The following is a 17,455-nucleotide window of genomic DNA, read 5'->3' as shown; positions in this document are numbered from 1 at the left end:
CCAAGCAAACCCTCCCCCAGCTCGAGCCCCCAACCCCAAAGGATCTAGACAGGCACCAGTTCCCCAAGAATCAAGCATCCAGGCCCTACTCCTCTCAAATGGCTTTATTTCCCCAGTGTGGGGAGGTGTGAGTGGGGTCTATGGTCCCTGCGCCCCCAAGGCCCTGCAGCCTTCTCCCGCCCAGCAGGCTGTGGCAGGGCTTTCAGAGGGGCAGCGCCTGGGCTCCAGAGGCTGATCTTGCCAGCGTGGGGCTGGTTCCGGGAGGAGCCGGCCTGCCCTGGGAGGCACGGATGACACTCCCTGCAGTGGTCCCGACAGCAGCCCAGGTGGTGGTCCATGGGCACGGGGCCCCACCTCAAGGGAAAGGCCGCGAGGTGCAGGAGTCGAGGACCAGCTAGGCCTTACTCCGGGAGCAAAAGCTCCCTACGAGGGCTACTCCTTGAAGTCCGCCAGCAGGACTCAGTCTAGGGGGAAGAGAGAAAAGAGAACAGGTGGTGAGCACGGAGAGGAAGACAGAAAAAATGGGAGACTGGCAAAAAGAAGGAAAAAAACAAAAGAGACAGAGAGAGTGAAACAGGGACAAAGGAAGGGCAGCAAAAGAGAAAACACTCAGAGATACGGGAGCAGAGACCCGAAAAGTAGGTAGTGACAGAGGCCAGAGATCCACAGGTAGATGCTCCACACTGACCTTTGGGCACAGGCGGGGACGGGGGTGGCGGCCCCCCCGGGGGAAGCAACGCAGAGCGGCTCAGGGCCTCGGCCACCCAGCCCAGGACACGGCTACAGTACTGGACCTGGGAATCAGGGGGGACATCAGGACACCAACTGCAACCCCACTGCCCCCACCTCAGCCACACTCCCTCAGACCGGCCCAGGGTTCTCACCTCCTGTTCCAGCCCTTTTAGCCGCTGCTCGTATTCGCAGATCTGCCTCAGCTTCTTCAACGCTGTGTCCACCCTGGGGACACAAGGCTTCAGGCAGGTGCCAGCATCCCTCCAGCCCCGCCCCAGAGCTCCGCCTTCCTCTATAGCATCCCAGGACCCCGCCTCTAGCTCTGCTCTCTGAAGCCGCAGCTCCCTTCGCTCAACTCAACTCAGGGGGTCCACCCACGAGGCCGGAAGCCTCCCCCCTCACTTTTGCGACGTGCGCTTCAGACGCTCAGAGTCGCTCTCCCGCTTGTCCCGCGCGCGCGCCAGCAGGAAATTCTCCTTCTGCACCGATTCCCACGTCAACAGCCTCCGCTCAGCTTCCTCCGAGAGGAGGAGCCCTGGAGGGAGGGGTCAGGACCGAGTCAAGGGGCCCACCCATGATCGGACCTCTCCCTCTCCACCCAGCCACCCAACTCCAAACCCTCCGAGCGCTCTCCCAAGGCAACGCCCCCGTGCGGTTCCAGGCCACGCCCCCAGTGCGCCAGCCACGCCCCCTGTCAGTCTAAGCCCCGCCCACTAGTGCTTCTAGGCATCCCCCAGACCCTGGCTACGCTCTTCTTTCTCTCTAGGTCCTGCCCCCGGTGTGTCACTCTTTGGGGCCAAGCCCGGCTCTCACGCTCGAAGACTGGGGAGGATGGCAAATGGGCGCGGCGCTTGCAGAATCGCCGGAGGAGGAGGCGCACGTGCGAGATGATGATGAGGGGTGGGGCCAACGCAGGCCGAGAGTGAAATTCCCGGATGAGGCTGTAACGCTGCGCCTTCCAGTAGAGGTCGCTGTTGCCCTGTACTTTGCCAAAGGTGTGGCTGTGGAAAACAGAGGCCAAGGGTCACCTGAGGTCAAGGCCCAGTCAGGAGTAGGGGATCAGGGTTAGATGTCGGGCAATATCTGTTTGAAGTCCAAGGCAGCAGGCAGATGTTGGGGTCAATAAAGTCAGAGGATATTACATAAGGTGGATCAAGAGGGCCAAGGGTCAGCTGTCAGGGGTCAGGTTGGGGATGCTGTCATGAATTAGGATAGAGGTTTGAGTCAGGTTCAGAAGTCAGCCTGGACACAAATAACTAAAATCAGAAATGAAAATGGGGACATTGCTATCAATCTTACACAAATAAAAAGGATTATAATAGAATATCAACAAATGTATGCCAAGTTAGATAACCTAGATGAAATGGACAAATTCCTAGAAACACACAAATTACCTAAACTGACTCAAGAAGAAATAGAAAATCTCAAAAGACCTATAACAAGTAAAAAGATTAAATCACTAATCAAAAGTGTTCCAACAAAAAAAACCCTTCAATGGTGAATTCTATCAAACATTTAAAAAAGAATTAACATCAATCCTTCTCAAATTACTCCAAAAAATTAAAGAGGAGAGAACACTTCCAGGCTTATTCCATGAGGCCAGTATATATCAGCCAGACAAAGATATCGCAAGAAAAGAAAATTACAGACCAATATCCTTTACAAATATACATGCAAAAATTCTCAACAAAATACTAACAAACCTAATTCAGAAGCATATTAGAAGAATTATACAACATGATCAAATGGGATTTATCCCAGGAATGCAAGCGTGGTTCAACATACAAAAATTAATCAATATAATACACCACTTTACTAGAACAAGGGAAAAAAACATGATCATCTCAACTGACACAACACAGAAAGGTATTTAACAAAATCCAATACCCTTTCATGATTAAAAAGGGAAACTCAGAAAAGTAGGAATAGAAAAGAAACTTCCTCAGCATGACAAAGAGTACTTACCAAAAAAATTAATTAATAAATTAATAAAATAAAAATAAATTAATAAAAATAATTAACAATACTTAAAATAATTATTAATTACATATAATTAAAAATAATAATAAATTAATAAAAATAAAAAACAAAATTAATAAAATAAACCTTATCTGAATTGGAGTCAGAAGGCCTGCGGGGGGAGCTCTCATGCCCTATCACACATCAACAATTATACCAAACAGGAAGAGACGGAGCTCGCATCTTGGACGCGAAGTAAAGCTACTACTGAAGGAAGATTTCTCTCCCCACCTGGCAACAGCCCAGCCAATGAGAAACACCACAGCTCAGCCAATGAGAAATGCCACAGCTCAGCCAATGAGAAACACCTCAGCCCAGCCAATGAGAAATGCCACAGCTCAGCCAATGAGAAACACCACAGCCCAGCCAATGAGAAACACCACAGCTCAGCCAATGAGAAATGCCACAGCTCAGCCAACGAGAAATACCACAGTTCAGCCAATGAGAAACGCCACAGCTCAGCCAATGAGAAGCCGTTGCCACCCTGAACTGTTCCTTTCCCCCGATGGACTTTCCTTTAGCACAGCCCCTCCCTACTCCTGCTTTTGGTCTATAAAGGCAGCTCCCCTTCGTTGTTTGCTGCATTTGCCTATGGTTTGCCATAGCATGCACATGCCAAGTTGCAATTCTTTTGGCTATTCCCAAATAAACTCATTTTGAGGCTTTTCAAGTCAACACATCACACTCAATGAAGAAAGATGGAAACCTTTTCCCCAAGATTAGAAACAAGATAACGATCCCCACTTTCACCACTGCTATTCATCATCGTACTGGAAGTTCTAGCCAGAGCGCTTAAACAGGAAATAAAAGGCATCCAAATTGGAAAGGAAGAAGTAAAACTCTCTATTCACAGATGACACAATCCTATATATAGAAAATCCCAGAGAATCACAAGAAATCTACCAAAGCTAATAAATGAACTCAGCAAAGTTGCAGGGTAAAAGATCAACAAACAAAAATCAATTGTGTTTCTATATACCTTCAATGAACAATCCAGAAAGGAAGTTAAGAAAGCAATTCCATTTGTAATAGAACTTTTAAAAGAATGAAGCACCTAGGAATAAATTTAGCCAAGAAGGTGAAAGATTTATACACTAAAAATCACAATCCAATTTTTCCAATGCTGAAAGAAATGTAAAAGAACATCTAAATAAATGGAAAGACAGCCTGTGTTTATGAATATGAAGATTTAATATTGTTAAGATATCAATACCACCCAAAGCAATCTACAGATTCAATGCAATTCCTATCAAAATTTCAACAGCCTTGTTTGTAGAAATGGAAAAGCTGATCCTCAGATTCATAGGGAATTGCAAGAGGCCCTGAACAGGCAAAACAATCTTGAAAAAGATCAAAGCCTGAGGACCCACCCTTCCCAATTTCAAAATTTGCTACACAATCAAAAAAGTGTGGTACTGGCATAAGGATAGACATATCAACCAATGGAACAGAATTGAGAGTCCAGAAATAAACCCATACACCTATGAGTGTTATGGCTTGAATTATGCCCCCTCAAAAAAGATATGTTGAAATCCTAACCCCAGGACCTCAGAATCTGACCTTATTTGGAAACAGGGTCTTTACAAAGGTGATCAAGTTAAAATGAGGTCATTAGGGTTGGTCCCTAATTCAATATGACTGCTGTCCTTATAAAAAGGGGAAATTTGGATGAAGACATGTGCACAGGGAAAACACCACCTGAAGATGAAGGCAGAGATTGCAATGATGCATCTGCAGACCAAAATTGCCAGGAAACTTTCAGAAGCTGGGTGAGAGGCATGGAACAGATTCTCCCTCATAGCCCTCAGAAGGAACCAACCCTGTCCATATCTTGATTTTGAATTTCTAGCTTCAGAACCATGAGACAATAAATTTCTGTAGTTTAAAGCTACCTACTGTTTGGTACTTTGTTAGTGGAGCCCTAGGAAACTAATACAATGGCCAACTGATTTTTAACAAGGGTGCCCAGTCCATTCAGTGGGGGAAAAACAGGTTCCTCAACATATAGACCTGGAATAACTGGATTTCTGCATGCAAAAAGAATGAAGTGGGACCCCTACCTCATGCCATACGCAAAAATAAGGTCAAAATGGACCAACAACCTGAATTCAAGAACTAAAACCATAAAATATAGGAGTAAATCTTCATGACCTTGGACTTGATGATGGGTCTTTAGATATGACACCAAAAGTACTAGCAAAAAAACAAAAAATAGATAAATTGGACTTTATCAAAATTTAAAACTTTTGTGCATCAAAATATATCATTAAGAAAAAAAAAAGACGGGGCTGGCCTGGTGGCACAGTGGTTAAGTGCACACGTTCCGCTTTGGCGGCCTGGGGTTCACTGGTGCGGATCCCAGGTGCGGACATGGCACCGCTTGGCAAGCCATGCTGTGGTAGGCGTCCCACGTATAAAGTAGAGGAAGATAGGCACGCATGTTAGCTCAGGGCCAGCCTTCCTCAAGCAAAAAGAGGAGGATTGGCAGTAGTTAGCTCAGGGATAATCTTCCTCAAAAAAAAGAAAAGAAAAGAAAAGAAAAAGACAACTAACAGAATGGGAGAAAATATTTGCAAATTATATATCTGATAGGAGTTTAATATCCAGAATACATAAAGAAGTGCTACAACTCAACAACAAAAAGACAAACAACCTAACTAAAAAATGGGCAAAGGACTTGAATAGACATTTCTCCAAAGATGTACAAATGGGCAATAAGCACATGAAAAGATGCTCAACATCATTAGTCATTAGGGAAACGCAAATCAAAACAACAATGAAATGCCAGTTCATACCCACTCGGATGGCTATAATTTTTTTAAAAGGGAAATAACAACTGTTGGCAAGGACGTGGAGAAATTGGAACCCTCATGGATTGCTAGTGGGAATGTAAAATGATGCAGCTGTTGTAGAAAACAGTTTGGTGGTTCCTCAAAACGCTAAACATAGAATTACCATATGACCCAGCATTCTATTTTAGAAAGATACCCAAAAGAAATAAAAACAGAGACTCAAACAGACACATGGACACCAATATTCATTGGAGCATTGTTCACAATAGCCAAAAGATGGAAACCACCCAAGTTTCCATCAACATATGAATGGATAAACAAAATGTCTTAGATCAATACAATGAAATATTATTCAGCTGTAAAAAGGAATGGAGAGCTGATAGATGCTACAATATGGATGAACATCAAAAACATTATGCTGAGTGAAATAAACCAGACACAAAAGGACAAATATTGCATGATTCTATTTATATGAAACATCTAGGAAAGACAAATTCATAGAGACACAATGTAGATTACAGGTTACCAGCGACTAGAGGGAGGGAAAAATGGGGCGCTACTGCCTGCTTAATGAGTACACACTTTCTGTTTGGAGTAATGACAACGTTTTGGAAATAGCGGTGATTATATTATCGATGTAATTAATATCACTGAATTCTACACTTTAAAATGGCAAATTTTATGTTATATCTATTTTGGCACAATAAAAAATTGTTTTAGGGGCTGACCCCGTGGCCGAGTGGTTAAGTTCGCGCGCTCCGCTGCAGGCGGCCCAGTGTTTCGTTGGTTCGAGTCCTGGGCGCGGACATGGCACTGCTCATCAGACCACGCTGAGGCAGCGTCCCACATGCCACAACTAGAAGAACCCACACCGAAGAATACACAACTATGTACTGGGGGGCTTTGGGGAGAAAAAGGAAAAAAATAAAATCTTAAAAAAAAAAAAATGTATTAGCTTTAAAAAAAAAAAAAAAAATTGTTTTAAATATTCAACCTGGGCTCAGGGAGACGATTAGAATCCAAAGTCCAGGTCAGGAGCAGAGTCTGGCTGGGTTTGGGGACAAGCCATAGTTAGGTCTGAGTCAGAGTTCAGGGACTAAAGATAGAATTGATTAGGCTGGGGTCAAGGGTCAAGCTGGGATCAAGAGTCATGCTGGGGTCAAGGGCCATGCTGAGTGAGGTCAGATCAGAGAGCAGTTGGGCCTCACCTGAACATGGCGATGAGCAAATTGACCAGCAGGATGTTGGCCACGAGCAGGAAGACGATGAGGAGAAGCACTACCAGCCAGTTGGCATAAACCCTGACGCAGGAGCCCGCCTGGGGTCCCGGGGGGTGCGCCCAGAATCCCTCCTCCGAGGAGCAGTTGACGTGGTTCATGAGGGCCACTGTGAAGGGAGAGAGAGATGGGGCCAGAGACAGAGACCTAAGGAAGACAGACATTCAGAAGGGTGTGGGGGAGCAGAGACCCAGAGACAGGGAGGCTGAATACCAGAAAGAGAAGGAGTCAGAAACCCAGAGAGAGAAAGATAGAGACTTTGAGAGAGGAGTATAGAGATCCGGAGACGGGGGAAGAGAGGGGAGACTCAGAGGGAGGGTGGCAGTCCCTCTCATCCCTCCTCACCGTCCATGTCCTCTTGGGGGATCTGCCCGAAGATCTGGAGGTAGGGCCGGTAGAAGATGCGGCGCAGGATGCCCGGGAGGTCATGATCCTGGGGCCTAAGGAGCCCCTCTGTGGCCACCCCATAGGCAACCAGCCACACGCAGAGGAAGAAGAGGAAGAAGAAGACATCCTTCATCTGCAGGAAAGAAAGATGTGATCAAACCTGGCCCCCACCCTCCTACCCTGGCTCCGCCGTTCCCGAGATTTGCCCAGCCTTTCCCTACCCTGGCCCCGCCCCCAGGCCTCTGGCCACGCCCTTCCCGTATTTTGCTCTGGCCACGCCCTTCTCTCCCCTGGCCACACCTTTCCCTTCCCTGGCCACACCCTTCCCCCTCCTGGCCCCACCCCTCCTCTCTGGCCACGCCCCTCCCTCCCCTGGCCCCACCCTTCTCTCCTAGGGCCACGCCCTTCCCACTCCTGGCCCCGCCCCCTCAGGGCCCCGCCCCCTCACCATCTTGTTCACAATGACGATCTTGGGCCCCAGCTGTTTGTTGACCGTGAAGATGTGCAGCAGCCGCAGCGTGAAGACCATGTAGTCGAGGCAGAGGACAGTGCGGCCCAGGTCATACAGGCCTGGGGTCAGCCTAGGGTGTGGGGAGACGCGCAGGGGTCACTCAAGGGTCACAGGGCGCAAAGGAAACCTTCCCAACACCAGGCTTCAGGGGAGGCTGCGGCCTCTCCCCGGCCAGAATCAGGAGCCTCGGAGTTCCCCGGGTTTCCTCAGATTTCCCAGCCGAGCTGGGCCTCCCAGGGCGCAGGCACCCATTAAACAGTGGCTGCACGAACGGAGGGCTGAGCAAAAAGCTGGGAGGTCCCTGGAACAATCGAGCTTGAAAAACTGCTGGAATATTTGTCCAACCCATAAAAGGCAAAATATAGAGTTCCAGCAAATGAATAAGCAGAAGACAAACGACCTGACAGGGAAGCGGATAAAGAATAACGCACAATTCACAGAGGAAAGTCAAAAGGCCGATAACATCAGCAATCCTTACGGGGAAATTGAAACTTATATCCCTATTTTGCATCATCATGTACTTAACCTTTGGATGGATTAAAAACCTAGAGTAAAAGGCAAAAATATTAAAATCTTTAGAAGAAAATGTAGAATTTCTTCAAGAGCTTGAGATAGGATAAGATGTCATATACGAAAAAAAGCCTTATAGGTAAGACATGAAATCACAAAGGAAAAGAGTGAATAATTCGACTACTTTGAAATACAAAACTTCTGTGCATCAAAAAATAACGTAAAGATGATGGACTGAGACAAGCGAAAATTTCTGCCAAAAATGCATAGCCTCAATTTGCGGGAACATCAGACAAACCCAAATCAAGGCAAATTCTACAAAATAACTGGCCTGGCCTGTTCAACAGTGTTATGGTCATAAAAGTAAGAGAAAGGGGGAAAAAAAAGACATAATTATGTGAAAAGCAGAAAAAAAGTCAGAGAAGGACTGAAGAACTGTGTGGATTAGAGAAGATTAAGGAGACATGAGAACTAAAGGCAACTTGGGAACCTGGCCCAGAAAAAGGACATCAGTGGGATAATTGGTGAAATTTGAATAAGATTTCCTGGATTTGATCATGTAAGATGTTAACACTTGGGGGACCTCAGTCAAATGTGTATGGGAATTCTTTGTGCTTTCTTTTTTAAATATTTTAATTTTTTTTTTCTGGGAAAGATTCGTCCTAAACTAACATCTGTTGCCAATCTTCCTCTCTTTTTTTCTTTTTTTTTCCCCCTCTCCAAAGCCCCAGCACACAGTTGTGTATTCCAGTGGTGAGTCCTTCTAGTTCCTCCATGTGAGCCCCCACCACAGCACGGCTACTGACAGATGAGTGCTGTGGTTCTGTGCCTGGGAACCGAACCCGGGTCACTGAAGCAGAGCATGCTGAACTTCAACCACTGGGCCATCAGGGCTGGCTCTCTTTAAACTGTTTTTTGCAACAAGCTTATAAGTTTCAGGTTATTTAAAACTGAAAAGTAAAAGAATAAAAGAATGTTTAAGATAACATACAAAAGTGAAAAGACAAGCAGCAGACTGTGAGAAGATATTTAGAATAAAATCACCAAGGATTACGATTTTGAAATTAGGGAGAGCACTTACCAGTTTATGTATATATATATATATGCAAGAGATCAATGAACACAATAAAATAAAATTTAAAAACTGGGGCAAAGGATGTGAAAAGACAGTTGACTTAAGTACAAGCGGTCATAGGCATGAAAGATGCCCAACTTAACCAGCAGTCAGGGATGCATAAATTAAAACAAGGCGAGGTCATTTTGACCCATCCAATTGCCAAAAACGGTAACGGTTAAACAGACAGCTACAAAACTTTAGATTGAAAACATCAGGTATTTTCAGGCATGTCCTCAAGGGGGCACTCTCTTACCCTGATGGTGGGCCTGTAAACGGATGAAGCTATTTTAACAAGGAAATGGATTCACGTCAAGACTGTATGTACCCTTTGACCCACAAGGTTTACATCCGGGAGGTAAACTTTTATTACTCTGAAATAAGTCAAGAATATCTGTACCCTTTGACCTACAAAGTTTAATCCGGGATGTAAACTTTTATTACTTTGGAATAATAAAAAATTAGAAACAATCGAAATGTCAATCCGGAAGGGATTGGCAAATAAAATGAGTCATCCATTCAGTTCTGGAGATCATTGGAAATTTCGCCCGTGTAAGCCAAGATCTTTGGATTTTTTTTTCCCCACGCAATAATTATTTCCTCACTAGAAAATACAGAGTTTGACAAAATATCTAAAATCTCACTGGTATTCCTGAGCATGGTAGCACACGGCCTTGGTCCTTTCATCTCAAAAGATACTTCACACAAAATATGAAGATAAACAGAAGCAAAGATTTCTGCAAAACTCTCATCTTGCTGTTTGAATAAATTACTCATCCCAAATTACCGTGTGGCATTTCTAACAGTACAGAGGAGCACGCCTCTCCCTGTGTCCACTGAGAAAATGGGGTGTCATTGCTGTCAAACCATCCAGCTTATGAAAGGGGATGCCAAGGCCCTTCGTCCCTTGTAAACAGTTACTAGGTTGTGTCCACAGAGCTCTTTGTCTGCCCTCCTCAAAACGAGTGGCATCCTCACTGATAGGACGTTATAAAAAAGAAACTTTATGAGCAGAATATTGGACCCAGAGCAGCTAATATCTGATTACAACTTCACGTTATCTTGAGTAGAAAATGAAAGAGACCTTGTGGAGAAACTTTTGGCCTGATTTCTCTCTCTTGAAATTCAGAATTTTTGTCTCACTGCCTTATGAAAAGAATTCATTCACTCATTAAACTCTGGCAAGGAGGAGCCTGTCTCGTCTGATCTTTAGCCAACCATAGCTAAAACCCGTTCTGGATTCTGATGTGGCATTTTCAAAGAATAAGGTATATTTGCAAATATTGATGTGTAAAGAATGTCAGGACATACTGTAGACAAAAAGAAAAAGTTGCAGAACAGAAAATATAATGTCATTTGTGTATGAAAGAAGTATGTGTAACTGTCCATGTAAATGCATAGAAAAAGAACAGGCAGGATGTACACCAAACTGTTGATGGAGGTAACTGCTGAGAAAGGGAGGACGCTTGAAATGATCAAGGAAAATCACTGGTTTCTGTTTTATGTCTTTCTTCATTTGTTTAATCTCGTTCGGTGAGGACATATTTCTGCATTTCTTTGATGACAGACTGTATTTCAAAGATATTTTAAGTTGCTGGGAGATGAGATAGATGTGGCTTGAAGAGTTTACAATCTTGTGTGAGGAGAAAGCACAAGCCATACACAGAGCACTATTTGGGGGTGATCTCAGGACATCAGGGGAACACGAAGGAAGGACCCAGAGTTAGGCAGGATAAAGGAAGTTTGCAGAGACAGAGACAGCAAAGCTGAGGCCTAAAGGAAGTGCAGAAGTCGGCTTGGCCAAGGAGGGGAGGACAAAGTGTTTCAGGAAGGGGAACAGCATGTGCCAAGACCCAAAGACAAAACCATTTATTCCCAAGGATGTTTTGACTTGCCCTTTGCCCTCTCTCTGGGCACCACACAGTTTGATCTGGAAACTACGGAAGAAATGAACTAACATTACACAGCCCAGTCTGGGCAAGAGAAAATATCTGAGGGTAATTCCTCGCAATTTGTTTTTTACAAGTTAGCTAAGAAATAAGCAGAAACAGTCACAGTTTTTATGGACTAAAAAGCTGACAGAACATTCAAACCTCTCTGATGAGATCTGAACCTATTACTTTTGACCCAGGAAAACTGGCCATGCAAGAAATAAAAGCCACAAAGCAAAATTCACAAACACAGACCCCGGATTTTGGCAAAATTCAATACAGACAAAAACACGAACGATGAACCAAATATGTGTCATAACCCTTAACCCAATAATAACTAACCAAATCGAAATAATTTCAGAAACAGAAGATGAAAATAATTGAAGCTAGTTTAACTGCCCTGCATATAAAAGGGATCAAGGAAGTTTCACTAGAAAATACTTCATGGATAAGAATTCATCAGGAAAATTCTGATGACAATTATATAATTTTTCAGATTGGAAATATCTAGGATCAAGGTCAAAGCCCTTTGTCCCTGTGATGAAGGAAATGCAAGTAGCTCTTAGAGAGGCTGGAGTGTAGACAAAGGAAAGAGAAAGAAAAGGGGAGACAGCCCTGCAGAGACGGGCGGCCTGCACCCAGCGGGGCCTCCAGTGCCAGGGCCAGGGGCGCAGGCTCTGTCCAGGGGTCCTGGGGAGCCACAGGAAGCAGGAAGGGACAGGTCAGCTCTGGGTCTAGGAAGACCCTCGTGGGGCCCTCTGGGGGATGGACTGGAGGGAAGAGACTGGAGTCCAGGAGGGAGAGGCGGCCATGGAGATGGAGATGGGGATGGAACAGAGAGTCGGGGGCATGAGGACAGGGCCTGGGACTGCCAGCCTGTGGAGGAAGAGGAGGCAGGACGTGAGGGTGGCACCCAGCATCTGGCCTGGTGTCTGGGGGAAGATACTGAGCTCACCGGGGACAGTGATGCAGTTGCAGGGCCAGGTTTGGGGGCTCAGAGAAACATCTGGTAATCTCCAAATCTAGAATCAATGGCAGCACAAGCAGTGGAGTTCTCGTTTTAATCCTATGCCCCCTAAAGCCAGATATTCATATGTGATCAAACTGCTTCTAGACCATCTTTATGCAGTACTTTTGATCAAGAATGGATTTTTTTTTTTTTTTGGTGAGGAAGATTCACCCTGAGCTAACATCTGTCGCCAATCTTCCTCTTTCTTTTTTTTTTTTTTTTTGCTTGAGGAAGATTGGCCCTGAGCCATCATTGGTGCCAAACTTCCTCTATTTTGTATGTGAGATGCCTCCACAGCATGGCTGATGAGTGGAGTAGGTTCCGGCTGGGGATCCAAACACCCAAAGCCGAGCTGCCGAAGCAGAGCACACAGAACTTTAACCGCTCGGCCACGGGGCCGGCCACAGCCAAGATGAAGGTCACAGGGCCACTCACCGGCAGCCCACGCCCAGGAGGAAGCAGGTGAGGGCCAGCAGGTCGATCTTGTTCCAGGTGTCCAGGAGGTAGAGCTCCAGGCGCCAGCGCAGCGGGGCGTGGCGGGAGTCAGGCCTGGAGCCCCCGGTGGCCAGGCTGGCCCAGCTGCTGCCCAGGCCCTGCCGCAGCTCCTCGCACAGCAGGGTGAAGACCCAGAAGTAGAGCAGGAGCTCCAGCAGCCCGGGCGGCTCGGGCCGGAACTCGATGAGCAGCACGCGCGCGAAGAGCAGCAGGAAGAGGAGGTAGCTGACCACGTTGCCCACGAAGGCCGTCACCGGCGCCCCCCAGAACTGGGGCCACCGGCGCAGGCGTGGGGGGCACCCCCTGCAGCAGCCCCTGCGGCCGGGCTGCATCAACACCTCGGGCGTCTTCTCGGGGGGCTCTGCCAGCCTGGAGGAGAGAAGAAGACAAGGGATGAGGGCTCAGTCTGACCTCCGAACCTTGACCATTAGCAAGACCCCTAACCCTTCACCTCTGACCTCTTCCGTCTTCACCACTTCTGGCCCTGCCTGTCCTGAAATGAAGTCTGATGTCCACCACCTCCTTGACTTTTGACTCCTGTAGCTAACCTTTGACCTCTGAAATCTCCTAGCATCAACACTGCTGGCCTGCCACCTCGGACTTCCTCCACCCTTCTGGCCTCTCACCCCTGGGATGACCTCTGCCTCTTGTTTGCCTTTTGACTCCAAGTCCCTCTACTTTCACCTTCACCATCTCTGACTCTGTGTCTGACCTTAGACCATCTACCTGACCTCTGGCCCTGAAATATGACCTCTGACTCCTCACTTTTATGACCTCGGCTCCCCAGGTTTGACAACTCAGTCCCTGAATATTAACCTCTGACCACAGATTCTGATATCAGCTTATCCAGCCCAGTTTTCTCATATGACTCTTCCTTCCCCATGTCTGATCTCTGACCACACAGTCCTAGCTGGCTTCTGAATCCTGACCTTCTTGGTCCACTCATATCGCTGACCCTTCTCATCTGAGTTCTGATCCTGTATCCCAATTTCATCCTGACTCTTTTTTTTTTTTTTTTTTTTTTAAGATTTTATTTTTTCCTTTTTCTCCCCAAAGCCCCCCGGTACATAGTTGTATATTCTTCGTTGTGGATCCTTCTAGTTGTGGCATGTGGGACGCTGCCTCAGCGTGGTCTGATGAGCAGTGCCATGTCCGCGCCCAGGATTCGAACCAACGAAACACTGGGCCGCCTGCAGCGGAGCGCGCGAACTTAACCGCTCGGCCACGGGGCCAGCCCCTCATCCTGACTCTTAATTCTGACCTCAAATAAGAAAGGCTAAAATGAGTCATACTAATAATAATAAATTCAAAAAGCTAACAGGAAAACCAAACTGGCTTGAAGAAGTGTCCTCTCTTTATAAACCAAGCAGAAAGATAATAACCCAAAAGTGGAAACAACCCAAACGGCCATCAATTGATGAATGGATAAATCAAAAGTGGTTATCCAGACAATGGAATATTATTCAGGAATGAAAAGGAATGAAGCACTGATCCATGCTACATCGTGGATAAATCTTGAAAACATGATGCTAAGTGAACAAAGCCAATGGTAAAAGACCACACAGGGCGTGCCTCCACTTATATAAAACGTCCAGAATAGGCAAACGCACAGACAGAAACTAGACGGGTGGTTGCCCTGAGGCTCAGGGGGAAGTGGGGGGAGGGAAGTGACTGTTAATGGGTGCAAAGTTTCTCCTTGCAGTGATGAAAATGTTTTCAAATTGTGGTGATAACTTTACAACTCTGTGAATATACTCTGTGAAAAACCATTGAATGGTACACCTTAAATGGCCAAGCTAAATAGTCTGTGAATTATATCTCAATTAAGCTGTTCTAAAGAAAATAAGTAGAAAGAACGGTACGGTAAAAGCTAAAGGAAGTGAGAAGTATTGGGGAAAAGGGGTCAGATGCAGAGAGAGCAGCTCCCTAATGACAAGGAGTACAGTCCTGGGGTTTCCCATTTCACCCTCCGCAGGGTCCTGACGGCAAGAACGTGGCAGGTCAGAACGCTTCCCAACGTCTGCCATCTTGACTCACCGGCAGCCGGGCCACACGCAGATCCCTGGGCCCAACCGCAAGCTTCCCGGGGACAGGAGCCAGGGATCTGTCCTTTTACAAAGATCTCCCTGGAGATCTTGCTCCCTGGAGATCACTGGCTCTCCACAGTGGCTAAGAGCACAGATTCAGGCACAAGAGGATCTGGGTTCAAATCCCACCTCTGTCACCAAGCACATGATCTGAGGAGAGTAACTTAATGCCTCAGTTATTTCATCTGTAAAATGGGGATAATAATACACCTTACGGCATAGGGCTGTTCAGAGAATTAAATGAACTTATCTTCAAAAGGATTTAGCACGATGGCTGCCCACTGTAAGTATTCTGTGACAGCAGCCATTGTCATCGTCATCATCCTCATCACATGGTGCAAAAGTTGGGAAATCACTAGGCAAGGGCACCATTATTGATCCTGACACTGGGGCCTTCTAGCCAACCTTTTGCAGTGGTCCAAATTTTTTTTTTCCTAGTTTTCTCTTCTATCTTGACAAATATTTTGCATTCTTTGTGCATTGTCTCAGAAAAAAAAAAAAAATATATATATATATATATACACACACATTTAAATTTGACATTTCATGAGGTATGTAGTGGGTTTTACAGACTATTGGCAGTCTGGTTATCAGAAACATTTCTTCTTCTGGGATATTGGAGGGTGTGGTCCATCCTTTCCCCATTTATATGGCTAAAGTAGAGATGGAGGATGCAAAGATGGGTATAAATGTGGGCCTCTTCCTATTTCTCTCTTACTATAGATTAAGACCCTTATACCTACACACACACACACACACACACGCCATTCAACAAAATAAATAATAAATGTATTAATAATAGCAGTAGTAATGATAATCCCCATTAACTGAGCACTGACCACGTGCCAAGCACTACGCTATGCATTTTCTCCACATTATCTCCATGAATCCTCGCTCCCACTCCATCAGGCATCACGATACCCTGTATGACGATGCACCAGATATTTTGGTTCTCTCCCAATGGGAGAATTAGGAGCTGAGGAATCCCCATACGACTTGCTTTACCAATGAAATATGGGCAAGAGTGACACCCGTCACTTCCCTTTAAGAGCCAGTAGCTGGTTCACCACGTCTCCTTTCCCTCTGCCGTGAGACCAGCAACATCTCAGCTCGGAGGTGCCTGCTCATCCCAAAGTGGAGACCACATGGAGCAGAGCCACGGTCCACCCGCGACTGGAGTGAGAGGGAGAGCTAAAGCTTCGCTGCTGCCAGCCACGGAGAGTCTGGGATGTCTTGTCATCGCAGCATTACCCACCCCAGCCTGACTAGCACAGGGACAACCTTCCATGTGCCTTCTCTTTACAGAAAAGAAAGCTGAGGCTCAGGGGTGAAGTCACCGCCCAAGTCGAAGTCAGGATTTGAACTTAGGTCTGCTTGACTCAGAGCCACGTCCCTCAGCACCTCCACGCTGCAGGATTATCAGAAGATGGATAAATATTTTATTTCATTTATTTAGGCCTGATTTTGAAAAGACCTTCATGGGCACCAAAGAACAAAGGCCCTGGAGTCAGGAAAAAAAAGTAGGCCAAAGATCCCCAAATGAACCAAATCCATGCAATTCCACTTGCGACATGGAACAGAAGTACCTGTAGCATGAAGCAAGTTGATTTCCACTGAGGAACTCCTTGGTGGCAGAACCAAGCCTGGAGCATGGCATTTGGGAAACTTCCTCGGTAGCTTCAGTGGCTTCAAGAAACCACCATCTCCTGAAGCCCCACGTCTCCCCTCTGGCCTTGCTCCCAGTGCCCCATGCTCCTGAAGCCGCCCAGGGTGCCCCAGCTCACAGGGTGCTGGTGTCTCACTCACCCGGCAGGCCCTTCCCCATTGATGTCTGTATCCATGTCAAACATCAGGTCCTTCTGTGCGGACTCCTCCTCTGACTTCCTGGAGGGACGCACAGAGGGAGAAATGGGGGCAGGCGAGAGTGGGAGAGGAATCCTCCAGAAAGACCCCAAATTCTTCACCCAGCAACATGGCAGGGAGATGGCGAGGTGCCTCCCCAGAGTCACCCCAAAGGGACCTTCCCCCAGAGCCATGGCCAGAGGGCAGAGGAACGGCCCCTAGCGATACCACAGAGAGCCCCCCAAAATCTCAGCTCCCAGAACACGCCCCCAGTTTGAGAAGGCAAAGAGAATGAACAAGAGGCGGGGCACCGGACAGACCAAGTAGAAAGGCAGCCAGAAGTGAGCAGGCAGGAGACACTGAGCGCCCCCTCCTGCCCATCTAACCCCGAGGGACTGACCTGAAGGTGATGAGGTCGGTGTAGATGAGTGGGGGGCAAAAGAAGGCAAGAACCAGGGCCCAGATGGGCGTGGTGCTGTCCATCTCCCCCCACCACTTCTGTGTCAGCAGAGACTGTGGGGTGTGGGGAGAATCAGCAGTCTGAATCTACTCACAGCCCCCTCCTGAAGACCCCAGGCAAGGACTGGGCCACAGCTCTAAGGCCCAGAGCAAGCGCTCAATGCCAGGACCATAACTGTGGGAGGTGGGGGAAGGCGAGGGCCACATGTCCCAGGTTTTAGCTAAGAGAGGCAGACAGCTAACATTTATTAACCCAATATGGCAGATGCTGGGCTAAGCACTTCAATTAA

General features: G+C 46.8%; 1 protein-coding gene across 3 annotated transcripts in view; it reads right to left on the bottom strand.

The window, feature by feature from the left end:
• Positions 1 to 88: 88 nt before the first annotated feature.
• TRPM4 (transient receptor potential cation channel subfamily M member 4) overlaps positions 89 to 17,455 on the bottom strand; it is a 40,779-nt gene continuing 23,412 nt past the window's right edge. For all 3 annotated transcript variants that reach the window (XM_044759651.2, XM_070499500.1, XM_070499499.1), the window contains 11 exons: positions 17,107 to 17,219; positions 16,671 to 16,748; positions 12,718 to 13,146; positions 7,656 to 7,788; positions 7,166 to 7,340; positions 6,752 to 6,929; positions 1,546 to 1,733; positions 1,135 to 1,267; positions 885 to 957; positions 689 to 794; positions 89 to 464 (listed from right to left, as the gene is read on the bottom strand). In XM_044759651.2, the coding sequence (XP_044615586.1) occupies positions 460 to 464; positions 689 to 794; positions 885 to 957; positions 1,135 to 1,267; positions 1,546 to 1,733; positions 6,752 to 6,929; positions 7,166 to 7,340; positions 7,656 to 7,788; positions 12,718 to 13,146; positions 16,671 to 16,748; positions 17,107 to 17,219 (1,611 nt within the window). In that variant the 3' untranslated portion in view covers positions 89 to 459. The remainder of the gene's footprint in view (positions 465 to 688; positions 795 to 884; positions 958 to 1,134; positions 1,268 to 1,545; positions 1,734 to 6,751; positions 6,930 to 7,165; positions 7,341 to 7,655; positions 7,789 to 12,717; positions 13,147 to 16,670; positions 16,749 to 17,106; positions 17,220 to 17,455) is intronic.

Source organism: Equus asinus, chromosome 26 (assembly GCF_041296235.1).
Source record: "Equus asinus isolate D_3611 breed Donkey chromosome 26, EquAss-T2T_v2, whole genome shotgun sequence".
In the NCBI taxonomy this organism is placed as follows: Eukaryota; Metazoa; Chordata; class Mammalia; order Perissodactyla; family Equidae; genus Equus; species Equus asinus.
The sequence above is the reverse complement of the archived record's forward strand: the minus strand, read 5'-3'. Positions and strand labels throughout refer to the sequence as shown.